Raw genomic sequence first — 14,489 nt, 5'->3', positions numbered from 1 at the left:
AATCCCTTGAACCTGAATATGTAGTTAAAGGCATCAAATTCATTGCCTTCAGTAAAATCTAGGACACTTATATTTTTCAGGCTTGCTTCCAAGGAGTCTATAGGAGATCTCAGTCTTTTAGTGACCTTGGTAGAAGGCAAAGGAGAAAGTCAGAGCTCTCCTGGTCTTGGCAGCCTTTCTACTTTTGGTTGATCTGAACTAACCAGCAGAAATTAAACTGGCCATTGTAATGCAATCAATGATTCTGGCTTGTGTGGTATGGGGAGTTGACACCATAGAGCTGCCAATTTCCCTTTTGTAATGTCATGCCATCTTGGGTTGCAGGGTGAAGATGGTCAAAAAGGGGAGAGAGGTGAAGCTGGTGAAAAGGGCAGGGATGGCACTCCAGTGAGTATTGTCAAAATGATGACAGCTACTGCAACAAAGCAACTCTGACATCCGAATTTATCCTGCTTTTTAACAGTGAATGTCTTACTTTCAGAATGGGCCTGTTCTATTACCGTGTATAGTTATTATTGCATTGCACCCTTGTGGCTTTGTTGGCTCTACTTATTCTCCATTTTCTGCAGGGACTTCCAGGAGAGAGGGGCCTTCCTGGGTTAGAAGGAAAAGCAGTAAGTATAAAAAGTTCAGCCTTGGCATAGAAAACCCTATGGTACAGGGGAAAAGAGACTCAGGATAAGACAGCAAAAGAAAAGGAGTATTGTTGGAATTCTAAATGAGAGAATGTGACAGGAAGGTCAGTGCAGCCCACAAGTTCCCAAAGAAAACGTACGCTTCCTATATCCCATAAGACAACAGTATTTAATGGAGGGGACCTGGCGCACACCAACTCTGCTGAAAGGTCCTGGGTGGGCAGAAACAACTGGAGACAAGTTGCCTCTCCATGAAGAATGTTCTGTTTTATTGGAACTGCAATGTCTCAGTAGCACTGAGAAACTAGGATACATTTTATTTATGAACCACGTTTGAAACTAGTTTTCCCGAGTTTCTTAATAATAATTAGTTTTAAGTGTAAATTGGGTTGACTTTTCAAATCATTTCTAGATCTCTTCTTACTAAACTCTTGCATAATTGGATCTGATGTATTGTTTGCTTTCCAGTGCCTTGGTAGACCATATTCAGCTTAGGGAGGCCTCAACAGAAGGGTTTTGCTTACTCTTCATCACTTACAATTATGCTTGTTTCTTACATATGTCCAGAACACCTATAAACAGACATGTGAGTCATTGTTCAAAATATACAGAAATATTCAAGCATCTGAACAAGAGAAATGAATATGTTGGAATCAATCAGCTATTCTGTGATGACATTTTTTCCTTTTGTATGACTGTTTGTTTTTTAGCCAGTTTGGTTTAGTAGTGGTTAAGGTACCAGACTAAAAAGCAGGAGGCCAAAAAGCAGGAGCTCAAGTCCCACCTTAGCTGGTGTTCAGGCTTGGTGACTTTGAGCCAGTCATTCTCTCAGCCCAACCCATGTCACGAGATGGTTGTGGTGGAGAAAAAAAACAAAACAGTAGGAGGAATTTGCGTTGGATATGTTCGCCACTTTGAGTTATTTGTAAAAATAATAAAGGCATGAGATAGATAGATACAGTAGGTAGGTACGTAGGTAGGCAGATGGGTCGGTGGATGAATAGATAGATGATAGATAGATAGATAGATAGATAGATAGATAGATAGATAGATAGATAGATAGATAGTTTAAATTATAGAATGAAAATGTTAGGCTTACTATCATAACATTGGAATTAAGAGTTCATGAATCATCTTTAAATCCTTCCATTCAAGAACCACTTTTGGTTACCCTGAGTTTCCATCATTTCAGAAAGAGACAGTTGGGGGTAGTATAATGAATGGCAGTTATTAAACAAATAAAAATCAGAAAATTCTGCAGAACTTGTGTGCATGCTGCTCTGAAGCACCTTGTTGTACTGTTGTTGGTATCTCCTCACCCTAAACATGCATTTTTCTGGGATCCCATTGCTAGCTTGCACAGCTTCCTCCAGGAGATGCTGTGGACACGGCAATGAGAAGACCCTCCCTAAGAAAGTTCTTTCAGATGACAACAGTCTATCATGCTTCCTTGTGGTTGTATTTTACATAGCTGGTTCATGTGTCTGTATATGTTCTTGCCTCCATCTAGGGTTTACAGGGAATTAGAGGGCCCCCTGGCCCAGCTGTAAGTAACTTTTATACCTAAGCTGCTGCAGCCCCTGAGTCCTTGACTGTGGTTGGCTTTCTCTGCCCACTCGCTTTCTTTTTAGCGCAAAATGAACTGCTGTACCTTGCCGTTTTGTGAGGCCGTCCAAAGCTTGCTTCAGAGGTTGCTCTGGGTCTCACTAACTCTTTGGGTCTTTGCCTTGGATCTTTGCAGGGCTTGCCAGGTTTCCCTGGAGTTCTGGGCAGACCGGTAGGTGCTCCTCTCCCCTTTCCCTCTCCTGTATCTCACCCACATCCCACCTTGCATGTTAGCACAATGCGTCTTCTTACTAATCGTGGGGTTAGGAGGACGAGGTTGCATTGCAGGGCTAATTAGCATGGTCAGCTTTGCTAAAGGAAGAGAGAGACCCTGGCATGGTGACCAAACCTGGGTTCAACAGAGGGACCCAAAGCAAACCACTGAAGTTCTTTTTTCGTTTGTCAAATGGCAAGATGCAATAATGAAGCTCTTGTAATATTTTTAAATCACTTTGTGAAAGGAATGAATGTATATATGTGTGTGTACATTCATTTCATAATATTTTAATATTGATATATTATTTTAGAATTTAAAATTGAAGGATTATAGAGCAACCAGGAAATGGCAGTCACATATGCACTCAATGATTCAATTAGCTGTCTCCATCATCCTATTTTACCCAGAAAACTGACATTTGGACAGTAAATCTCTGCAAAAGTACTGCTGTCATGTATGCAAATCATTGTGACATAAATGGATGTACCATAATTTCCTACAGTATGTTCTCTCTATATAAAGATAGATGTCACAGCAAAAATGAGTTGATAAAAAGGACTCTGAACTTGCTCTTAATGAGGAGTTCACCAGAACAAGACGTAAGGAGGCTCAAATAATTATTTCAAACCTGTTATCAGCTGATATTATTAAAAGCTGACATTGTAACAATTAGATTTTAATAGTAAATACTATTTGAATTTCTAGAATAATCAACATTTGGTTTTTCAGTGATCTGGATGGTATGGAATGGGTAAGGATCTCATTTGAAGTCAAGTATGTTTTATGGACCTTCAGTTCTAAAAAAAAAAAAGCTAACTCAGATGTGTATCAGTACCACATCTACCACTGATAAAGTATTTTCATTTCAACAGGGAAATCAAGGGGATCCTGGATCACAAGGCCCTTCTGTAAGTAAACCTGGTTCTTTTCTTTTAAAAGTATTATGCTACAGTACTTAGAACTTAGAATAACTTTATTGTCACTTTGAATGTACACTAATTGGCATACAGTAAAATGAAATCTCATTGCATACAGCTCTCAAAGGGTCTCCACCTCCAATATACACTACATAAACATAACAAAATAAATAAATACAAAATTATGCATATACCCACATATATTATATGATGTGGAGAAACAACACAATCTAGATCGGATGTATACATGTACATGGAGAGAGAAACAAATCTTGCGTATTTACCAGATGGATGACATAGGGAACAAAGCTGTTATAGAATCTGGTAGTCCTGCTAGAAATACTTTGAAGCCTCCTCCCAGAGGGGAGCAACAGAAATAGACCGTAAAGTGGGTATATGGGGTCTCTAATAATGCTTGAGCTCTAAGCACGTGGCGCTTATAAGCAGTATCCTGAATAACGGGTGTTCTGACCTAGGCTTCCTTAGAAAGCATAGAACACTATCTTAATCCCGGTAAAACCTTTTTTTATTTCCACAGCTGTGAATTACGTTCATTCACAAGGCTTCACATGCAGTCTTTTCAGGGGAATGTTGATAAATACCCACCTTATCACACTTGGAATGTGGCCAGAGAACTAATTGCCAGATGCAGGGCAAAGCCAAACTTGACACAGAGTCAAACAGGATTTTTCAAAGCTTGTGTTCTGAGCAAACAAACTAATTGCTTCCTGCAAAAGCTCACGTCCCATTCACTCCTCTTTTATGTCCTACGGGAGAAGCCAATCATCTCCGAGATGTGGCCTTACTCCTGAGTCGACCCTGCTTTCTCAATTGTTCTCGTCTTCTGCTAGCTCTGCGCATGGGCAGGCTGGGAACCGGTTCCATAAGCTCCCCTACCTCACTGCTGTCTGAGTCTGAAGGCAGCTGCTGACTGCCAGCATGCCCTGGCCCCATCTCTGCCTCTGATGCAGCGCCTTCCTCCAGATCTTCCTCAGCCTCCAGGCTCAGCCCAGGTTCCTCCCCAACCTCCTCACTACTGTCCGACTCTGCTGCCAGCTCTATCAGTTGCCAGCGGGCCACAACAATGGGAAGCGAGCTTCCTATAATCTTCTCGGCTGTCCTTACCACTCTCTGTACAGACTTTCTATCTGAGGCACTGCTGCCACCAAACCAAACAGTGATGCAGTTTGTTAAAAAGCTCTCAATCGTGCCTCTGTAAAAAATGGCCAGGAGAGAAGGAGAAAGATGTGCTCTCCTCATCTGATGCAGGAAATGCAGTGTCCACCTAGTTGAATAGATATAAGAAAGTTTATAGAAAAATTTGGGTCTCCCAGTGTATTGGATAATCTCATAAGATGTTGGAATAGGCTCTTAATAGCAGATAGCAGACCCATTTGGTCAAGGACAGAATGGCATGCATTTAATGGATGATTTCTAATTAAGTTGTCTCTGCAATTCTTCGCCAGTCTTGCCATTGTCTCAAAATTGTTGGGCTAATTTATCAATGCAGAAACAATGGATAAAGCTTGTCTTCTTATCACTAAAGGTTCACTGAATTATAGATTGTTAAAGCGGTAAAATGTTGGTTTGTTTAAGGTTCATTAGTAACTGAGGTTTTGAAGTTTTGTTCAGGTCAGTAAATAGACAGTTTTGATTGAAGTTCATTTATATAGAAATGTACATGTCTTAGGGTGGTGGGACATTTTTTTTTTGTTCCCACCCTAAAAGCAACCTTATCTTTTCAGAAAATGCCAACAACACAATAAAGACAAGTTAGCATGCTGTATACAATATTTGAATTAACTCAATCATACTTATGCTTTGACTACTGGAAATAATTGTCTTTTGTTTTCCTTCAGGGTCCTATTGGCCCACCTGGCACTCAAGGCTTACCTGGAATAAAGGTATGTGACCTGATTTGATTGCTGGATAGGGAATTCTGGAAGTTGAAGTCCACAAGTCTTAAAGTTGCCAACATTGGACACCCTTGTTCTAAAGCTTATGGAATCTTCCTTCAAAATAGTAGCATTGAAAAGTCAGAATGCCTCTCTAGTCTGTTAACTAATTGCCTTGTAATAATAGCTAAACTATTTGCTATTTCAAGCCAAACAAAATGTACCTAAGACATTTATAACAGTATTTATACAACCACCCCTTTCCTATAACCTTTCTGAGAAGTGGCAATAAAACAGTAAAGTGAGGTTTGATTTACATTGGACTGTTCAGTAATAATCAAGTTGTTTTTCTAGTGATAAAGTGAAGCTTCCTGCTTCTTATAAAGTTTACCCTGTTATGTGCGTGTCAATTGGTACAAGATTCCCCACTTAGAATCCCAGGCTGGCAAATGTAGCTTCCTATCTTTATTCTCTCCTAGTGTCCTATGCAAGCCTTGAACTGATAGAAGCAGAAAGCAAGTCAGTTAGTAGATTGGGAGTTTTATTTGCATGTTAAAAAATCTTCTACCAAAACCCAAGCTAAAGACAAAGATCAAGAGAAAATAACGAAGATTTGAAGAGTTTAAAGAGAGGTTGTTTACCTTGTAAATTATCCCAATGCTGCAAGCAACTAGCTTGAAGTGTTTGGAAGGTGGTATTCTAGAGGAAGTCCAATACATTTTATAGATAAGGTGCCAGAGAATTCCATAATAGCCAATCCAAACTGAATTGAGCAAGAATGTGAGGCTTTGTCTAATTAGAAGAGTTAATGTCTTTACCTTTCAGGAGATATACAGATCTCCATTGTCTCCTTACCTAATTGTGTTTTTTAGAGTTAGAGTGTGAGTCATTATTCTCAGGTGGCTAACAACCTGTTGACTCTCCAGGTACAGGCTAAAGTCTCCTTTTTCAGCCTCAGAATCAGAGAAGTCCATAACACCTGGAGACCATCTGTCTGAGGAAGACATATCCATCCCTGCCCATTTTCTCTTTTTGGTAATCTCCTTATACCCCTCAACTCTGCTTCAGGATCTTTGTCCTGACCAACTCTGGAACCAAATCTTTAGCAGCCAGAGCTGCTTAGAATCCATTTTGGGTCACTAGTCACTATCCATTACTTCTTTCTTCGATCTCTGTCTTCTGTCCTCCTTTTTGGCAGAACATCAGCTCTTCTTTCCTGTGAGTACATTTCTGTAAGAAAATTTTGTTCTTCTCTTGCTATATCAGCTAAAACAATATATATATATATATATATATATATATATATATATATATATATATATATATATATGTATATGTATATGTATATGTATATGTATATGTATATGTATATATGTATACATGTATACATGTATACATGTATACATGTATGTATGTATGTATGTATGTATGTATGTAAATTCATGCCACATGGTTGATAATATTTAGTTGCTACATATAGGTTTAGTATTTTGAACATAGAATAGTTCTGTATTTTTGTTTGGAGGAACCTATCTTTGGGAACAAAGCATACATACCTATGATATCCTATGAACAGTATGGTTTCTAAAGTTTAGCACAGAATTTCTAATGTTATGCTATGTGATTTACCTCCATTATCTTCTATAGAAATCGAAACATTCGAAACTCAGTTTTCTCTCAAACACAAGTAATAATGTGAAATTTTCAGTTTTTATTTGTTATTTACAGGGAGATGTAGGAGAACCTGGATCCAGCACACGAGTAAGTATTGTTTTAGGTTTCCCAAACACACATTGTAGTAACTCAAAAATGTTGTGGCCTACTGCTATTTTGAGGATGTGTTCATTATAAAAAAAATTACGGACTGTCCTCAACTTATGACCACAATTAGGACAGGAATTAAGCAAAGCAGTTGTTCAGTGATTACATGACAGGACTCAACAAACACAATCCCAGCACTCCCAATTGCACTCATTAGTGATCTTTCAGGTCGTTCCGTGTTAAGGATTCTGGGGTGCCTCAGAAGAGGTGGGGAAGACCCTGTGGGTCTCCACTCAACAGCTGAAAAGCCTCCCTGCTGAAATCCAAGCAGGATTTTCAACTCCGAGCCTCAAATACACTTGCACACAGGCTGTACTGGGTCTTCCCAGACCTTCCACATCCCCTGAGGCACCCCGTGCTCTTTTCTTTACTGTGCTTTTTCTGTGTCCAGGAGCTGAAAACCCTCTCCGCTCAAATCCAGAGAGGATTTTCAGCTTCTAAGCAAAGAGAGACTTACATGCAGTCTGCACTAGGCATCCCTGGGCCTCCCCCATCTGCCTGAAGCCCCGTATGCTTCTTAGCACTGCCTCTGCACTTTCTGCTTGAATTTCGGCTCCCTCCCATCTCTAGGGGCTGGCTGAAAGAGCTGCCTGCTGAAGGAGTTCAAGTTGCTTCATGTGTGGAAGGGAAATTCTAGCAGGCTGCAGGAAGTTCAGGATTTGAGCTCCATTTCTGCATTCCACCAATGGGTTCAGCTCCTCTTGGAGAGCAGCTCTCTCAGCCAATTCCAAGAGGTGAGATGATGGTCTCTCAGCAGGCAACAGCAGCTTGCAATCTTTCCCGCCCCATTGACTGGCAGGGAAACTGGCAGGGAAGAATGCAAATGGGGATCACGTGATGGTTGAACAGGTTACCAAGCACCCAGATCATGATCACCTGAGCAGAGGTGTGACTTAGCAACATTTTTTTGATGGCCAGCACTCTTTCCGAGCCGTTATATTATTGGACCATCGTTAGACAAATGATCGTAAGTCAAGAATTACCTGCATGGATACATTTTGTGAGTTTCCCTTCTAACAACTGATATTTCCAACTTCTGGGAAAGGGTCAGGATGGAAAAGCCACACAATAGGTCTGATTGGATGCCTGTTTGATAACTTTGATCACAGTGATATAGGTTTTTTTTTTTCCTTGTAGGGTATGCCAGGCCCTCCAGGAATTGTGGGATTCCCAGGACCAACGGGATCTCCTGGGCCTGTGGTAAGTTGCAAATATTCTGCTTTAGTTTAAGAGAACTATTAAATCCCTGAGCTGATTCATATTTCTTGTTGGGTTGCTTTTTAGGGTCCACAGGGCCCTCCAGGGTTACCAGGACAAGTGGTAAGTTGCTTCTGCTCCTTCTTCTTCTTCTTGATTGCTCAGTTTTCCAAGGGTCGTCATTTCGTACCCTGTATCAAATTACTGTTTCTTCTTAATGAATCGGGCTTTTTTTTTTAAAAAAAAAAACCAAACCATTTTTGATTTTATTTTACAACAAATCCATCTTTCAATTAAATAGTGTGTCAACTGGGTACATATATCTTGTGCAAATATTTATAATTAGAATACATTTCTTGCTATGATTTACATTCATATTAAAAACTACTCGCCTTATATATCTTATCATTATAACTGTCAGCCTTCAAGATTTTCTCCCTTTGCTTTGCATCTTTCGGCTGTCATAAGTAACGGGGGGAGGAGGGGGGAAAAGTATGGGAAGGGAACTGGAGGTGTTACAGACTAGAGCTGTATAAACTGGGGATGTGGGGAGAGTACATTCTTGCTTAGGTTTCTATTCCTTGCTTAGCTTTCTCTTCTATGCGCAGCTGCAAACCTTTATCAAAGTATGCCAAGGTCAACGGACAGAAGCCTCATCACCACCTGGAGATGTCCACATGATGATATGCATAACTTTTAATTGGAAGAACCATTTGAACTAATGGGGGTGGGGACATTGCCATCACTTTATATATGTGACTTACGCGCCCATTTTCTCAGATTCAGAATTCTTTTGTTGCTACCACTCGACTTCCAGTAAAAAATATCTTTTCTCTAATTAAAAGAGTCTTAAGTATTTCTCTCTTGGATTTTGAATGGAGCACCCGCTGACAATAACAGTCTTTAATGTTACAGTATAGGCTTTAATGTTCATATGAACTGTAACTATTTACTAGGGTGAGCCAGGGAAACCGGGTGTACCAGGAAGAGATGGAGTATCTGGAAAAGAAGGGGAGTCTGGACTGCCTGGGAAAATGGTATGTCGCTGTGTGAAACTGCACAATTCTTCTCGACTTAAGCAGTTTGGAGGCCATTGAAACTTAAGCAGTTTGGAGGCCATCCAACTCCATTAGATTAGGGCAGCTGTCAGAGTTGAAAGATGATAAAACATTGAAGCAGGCAGTGAAAAATACAAAAAAGCAAAATGTATACAAATACACGCCCATCTGAAAAAAAACACACAATTCCTCGCACAAATAGCACTTAGCACTTATATATCACTTCACAGTGCTCTCTAAGTGGTTTTACAGAGTCAGCCTATTGGCCCCAACAATCTCTGTCCTCATTTTACCCACCTCAGAAGGATGGAAGGCTGAGTCAGTTTTGAGCCGGTGAGGATCGAATCCCTGACAGTCAGCAGAATTAGCCTGCAATACTGCATTCTAGCCACTGCACCATCAGGGATGCCCATTCTTATCCAAGACCTGGGAAAAGAGCTAGGTTTTCAGAGATTTCTTTAACATCAGTGGGCTGGGAGCATGCAAATCTTGGGAGTGGGGATGTTATTTCAAAGAGCAGGCATCCAACAGAGAAGGCAGAGCTCCTGGGTGCCGATGTATTACATTGTTTAAGGGAGCAAGACTACGTCCACTCTGCCTGATCATACAAGATGGGCAGAAAACATTAGACATAAGCAGTCTTGCAACTTGACTTTTAAAACAAGAGTGACACCAAAGATAATCTCATATCTCACCCAGGGTCACGGGATAGAGAGAAGGGTAGCATATACATTTAATAAATAAAGGAATCTGAATATAATGGGAAATGTCTCTAAACAAGGGTGCATAGGATTGCATTGCCAGTGTGGGATGCAGCAGCCTAGCGTAATCTGTGCTTCTGTCGTCCTAAAGGGAAAAAATATTTCTGTTAATTGCTTTGTAGGGTATTCCAGGGCCTTCAGGACCTGCTGGTCCTAAAGGGGAGCCTGGAGATGCTGGGTCCCCAGGACAGGTGAGAGGCAACCTTTCCTTTCTTTATTCTTGATGGATAGATTACAAGGTTTCTCCCTTCTCTGTTTAGTTAGTTTTTAAAAATACATTTTTTGCTTAAGTTTTAAATTATTTAAAAACCTGATGGCCTCTCAAAACAAAACAGGTAGTCCTCTATTTATGACCGCAATTGAGCCCAAAATTTCTGTTGCTAAGCAAGGCAGCTGTTAAGTGAGTATAGCCCTATTTTGCAACCTTTTTGCTATATTTGTTAAGTGAATCATTGCAGTGAAGTGAATCATGCGGGCATTAAGTGAATTGAGCTTCCTCCATTGACTTTGCCTGTCAGAAGCTATCTGGGAAGGTTACAAATGGTGATCACATGACCCCAGAACATTAAAGCCATCATAAATAACATGCGACTTTCCAAGTGCTCAGATTTTATTACGTGACCATGGAGATGCTGCAATGATTGTGTGGAAACCAGTCATAAGTCCCTTTTTTCAGTGCCATTGTAATGTCGAATGGTCACTAAATGAATGGTTGTGAGTTAAGGACTACCTATAATTAAAGTTTGTTTTTCAAACCAAACATGTTTTAATAGCTCTACAATAACAGAAGAGCTGTTCTATAGACCAAAGCCTATCAATTTTAGTATTTTGTTTCAGCATGGCTTGGCCAGTTAAATCATTGTAGGACATTTTCCAGCAGGTGATAAGTACAATAGTACCTTCCTACTCATGTTTCCAGTACTGGCTACTGAAAAGTAATATGACAATCTCAGCTAATAGAGGTGATATAATAGCTGTTATCCTCCATATCTGTATTTTTATTAGTTGTCTCCTAAGACAGATTTCATAAGCATCATGCACTTGAAAAACTGATTTTTTGTAATAGTCGAGTTACATCATAATTGAATCAAAGTTCATCAATCAGTATCTTATTTCTTTTTAATCTTTTCTTTTGATACGTACTGTATATGTAATTATGTCAAACAATATAGGCCTCTTAAACATTTTTAATATTAGCTATGTTGTGTGCTACTTTGATTAATCCTAAAATACATTAGTTAGCAATAGTAATAGCAATAGCACTTAGACTTATATACGACTTTACAGCACTCTCTGAGCAATTTAAAGAGTCAGCTTATTGCCCCCAACAATCTGGGTCCTCATTTTAGTGACCTCGGAAGGATAGAAGGCTAAGTCAGCTTTGCCTAATATCCATTTAGCATGGACTTTATAAAACTATCTTTATCTTAAGGCTCAGGAGGAAAAAACATATAGTGTGTGGGAACTGACAACGTATTATCAAAACAAATCTCTGAAACGATCATGAGGTTCTTTGTTCTTTTCCATCATTTGTCAGGAGGTTACATGAACTAAGAGAAGGTACTGGAGAATGTTCCAGGTTTTCCATGTTGACAAAATATGTTTTTCAATAAATAAATAAATAACCTGGAAGCCTTTTTAATGGTGAATGTTGCAATGTATTTAGGGATAAATATGATGCAAATAGTTTTAGAATGGAAGAGATATACATATGTTGCTTTATTTCCAGTGATTGGCATTCTTGAGGAGAGATTATAGAACCATTGCATTTTGTGAGCAACCACCGGTATATGGAATGTATTTTTATTAACAACAAAATTTTCACCCTTTGTTTTTCAGGCTATTGTTTGAAGTATGGAAATATGATAGCATCCTAGGATTTCTTTTTCATTATTATATTGCTATTTCTTTCATTATTAACATAATGATAGGATTAAAAGAACAGTCCTTTATTATTAATTGCAGAAGAAAGTAGAAAAAGCAATTCATCCCTCTTTTTCCATTGACTCAGAAACTATTTAGCTTTTCTTAGCTATATCTAATTTATGCACTCATTTTTTTAGAATAAAACTTTATAGCAAATGTTGCTTTGATACCATTTATTTATTCCTGTTAATCTTTCTTCTTAATCTAATTGATTATTATAGACTATAGTAGGGCCTCCCGGAGTGAAAGGTGAGAAGGTAAGCTAAAAATCCATATAAATAAATACAAAGAAATAATATAATATTATTTGGGCATAAGAACTTACAAAAAATCGATTAACTATTCTTTAGTTGCTTCAAAATTTCCAGATTTTGGCTTATAACACCCTGTAAAGATTAGTTCTTGATATTTATGGTAATTTTATTAATGATTATAATTATAGTAGTACAAACTGAAAAAAACGTAGAAGAATATAAAAGAAGAGAAAAGGCAGAAAACAAAGAAAACAAAAAAGTATATTAAAGACAACGAAAGAAATATATAAAGAAATGACTTCTCACTTTCATCACAAGTATAAACAATTTTAGTAACTTATCACCTCTTAAAATATAACAAATACTGTATTATTTTCTTCTCATTTCCCATCTGTTATCTATAAACAATTTCATAAAGCCTCATCATTTCAGTTCTGATGTGTTCTGACCCAGGCTTAGCATAACCAAGAAACAGACTCCTTGTCCCCTCTTTATTTATTTTCTGTGAATTCATGGCATTCACACACAGAAAAGTCCCAGCAATAATCCTTCCAAGGACTCATAAGATCTGCAAGAACAGACCTTATGAGTCCTTGGATAGTTGCCAGGCCAAGAGCTTCCAGTCGCAAAGCTGTAAATTAAATACCTGGCAAGGAGTCTCTGATAAGCAAATCTTCCAAAAGAAATATGAACTAATTGTCTCCTGCAACCACCACTCCTCTTTTGCTTCTATTTATTCCCCAGGGAGAGGCCATTCAGCGTCCACTTATGTCTTTCCTTCTGAGTTGGCCTCTGTTCCTTAATTGTTCCCCTCTCCTGACAGCTCTGCGCATACGCGCATCTGGAACAAGCTGCAGCTGTTCTTCTTCCCCACTTATCTCCGACTCTGTAGGCAGCTGGGAAATGTCAGAGGGCCCTGGTCCTATCTCTGCTTCCGATGCAGAGCATCCATCAGAGCCTTCCCCATACTCCAGGACTGGTCCAAGTTCCTCCCCAACCTCCTCACTATCTGAGTCTGTCACCAGCTCCGCTGGCAGCTGGCGGGCCACAACATGATGTCAGCAAAAGTCCAGCAAGGCTTAACAAAGATAACAACATATGTATTTTAATCTTGATCAAATAAATCACAATGTCAGCTCCACTTTTTGATTCTGTCTTCATTCTGCCATTTCTTCCTCCAGAAGCCCCCAAATAGTAGCTCTTGAATGAAAATTTGATTTTATGATGTAAGAAAATTTTAGCTTGCTCTTAGCAGGTTTCCCTGGAAAAAACTTATATTCTATGAATGTCTGACAAATAATTAAATTCTATTAAATAAAGTTGTGAATTTTGTACACTTTCTAGAAAAGCAAGATTATGCCCATTTGAATGGAGATTAATATATTGATAAATTTCTTCATGGTCTGTTTTAGGGTGAGCCAGGTGGTTTTGATGAGGAACTTCTGGAGAAGCCAGTAAGTTGGCTTTTCATATTCTTTTACATGCTTATTTCCCCCATTTCCAGGCAACTGGTTCCCAGGGCAAATATTGAGGTTGATCTCTCTTCTTCGCAGGGTCTCAAGGGTGATCGAGGCATACCAGGTCCACGTGGAGAGAAAGTAAGAAAACTGTTTTCCAGACAGGAACCTCAGTTCTCATTCTCCAGCATCTGTGAGCTTCACAGAAATATTTGTCTTTAATTCATTCTCAATGTTGACCTATCTAGATTATTTCTATATTTTTATAATAGGGTAATCTTGGAAGTCCGGGGATTCCTGGAGATCCTGGAGAAGATGTAAGTAGTTTGGAATATGCAGTATAATAATTGTGTGACTGCAATGGCTTAGTAGAAATATAATACCCCAAGTGGGTTTTGGTCAGATGAAAAGATTCAGTTGTGAAGAGTTACGATATAAACATGAATAATCATTTTTAAAGGAAGACATCCTAATTTGGTCAAATACACAAAAATATGCTTAAATCCCTCCCTCAAGAGGTATTTCAAAATAGAAACTGAGACAGCTTATTTCCAACACTTGCGTTCAAGGGTTTTTACGTGTTAAAATTTGATCTCAAATACTTTTGACCTCTTTTCTCAGGAGATATGTTGGCTACTTGTCTTCTTTTTTGTTCTGATTTTGAAAGACTTCATGTGCCTTCTTCTAGCTTTACATTATTATCAACCATGGTAACAATAATCTATGATATGTTTCTGAATTTTAAT

At 38.9% G+C, this 14,489-nt stretch overlaps 1 protein-coding gene across 1 annotated transcript in view; it reads left to right on the top strand.

Annotated features, from left to right (window-relative positions):
- COL7A1 (collagen type VII alpha 1 chain) overlaps positions 1-14,489 on the top strand; it is a 133,585-nt gene that overhangs the window by 89,079 nt on the left and 30,017 nt on the right. Inside the window, exons 81-94 of the mRNA XM_087954709.1 lie at positions 325-387; positions 570-614; positions 2,146-2,181; positions 3,330-3,365; positions 5,234-5,278; positions 6,998-7,030; positions 8,228-8,290; positions 8,375-8,410; positions 9,244-9,324; positions 10,229-10,297; positions 12,254-12,289; positions 13,699-13,740; positions 13,840-13,884; positions 14,016-14,060. Of these exons, the coding sequence (XP_087810835.1) occupies positions 325-387; positions 570-614; positions 2,146-2,181; positions 3,330-3,365; positions 5,234-5,278; positions 6,998-7,030; positions 8,228-8,290; positions 8,375-8,410; positions 9,244-9,324; positions 10,229-10,297; positions 12,254-12,289; positions 13,699-13,740; positions 13,840-13,884; positions 14,016-14,060 (675 nt within the window). The remainder of the gene's footprint in view (positions 1-324; positions 388-569; positions 615-2,145; positions 2,182-3,329; positions 3,366-5,233; positions 5,279-6,997; positions 7,031-8,227; positions 8,291-8,374; positions 8,411-9,243; positions 9,325-10,228; positions 10,298-12,253; positions 12,290-13,698; positions 13,741-13,839; positions 13,885-14,015; positions 14,061-14,489) is intronic.

Source organism: Notechis scutatus, chromosome 2 (genome assembly GCF_049901735.1).
Source record: "Notechis scutatus isolate UNSWTSFEM ecotype Mainland chromosome 2, rNotScu1.2, whole genome shotgun sequence".
NCBI classification, from domain to species: domain Eukaryota; kingdom Metazoa; phylum Chordata; class Lepidosauria; order Squamata; family Elapidae; genus Notechis; species Notechis scutatus.
Note: the sequence above shows the minus strand (reverse complement) of the source record. Positions and strands in the feature narration are given on the sequence as shown.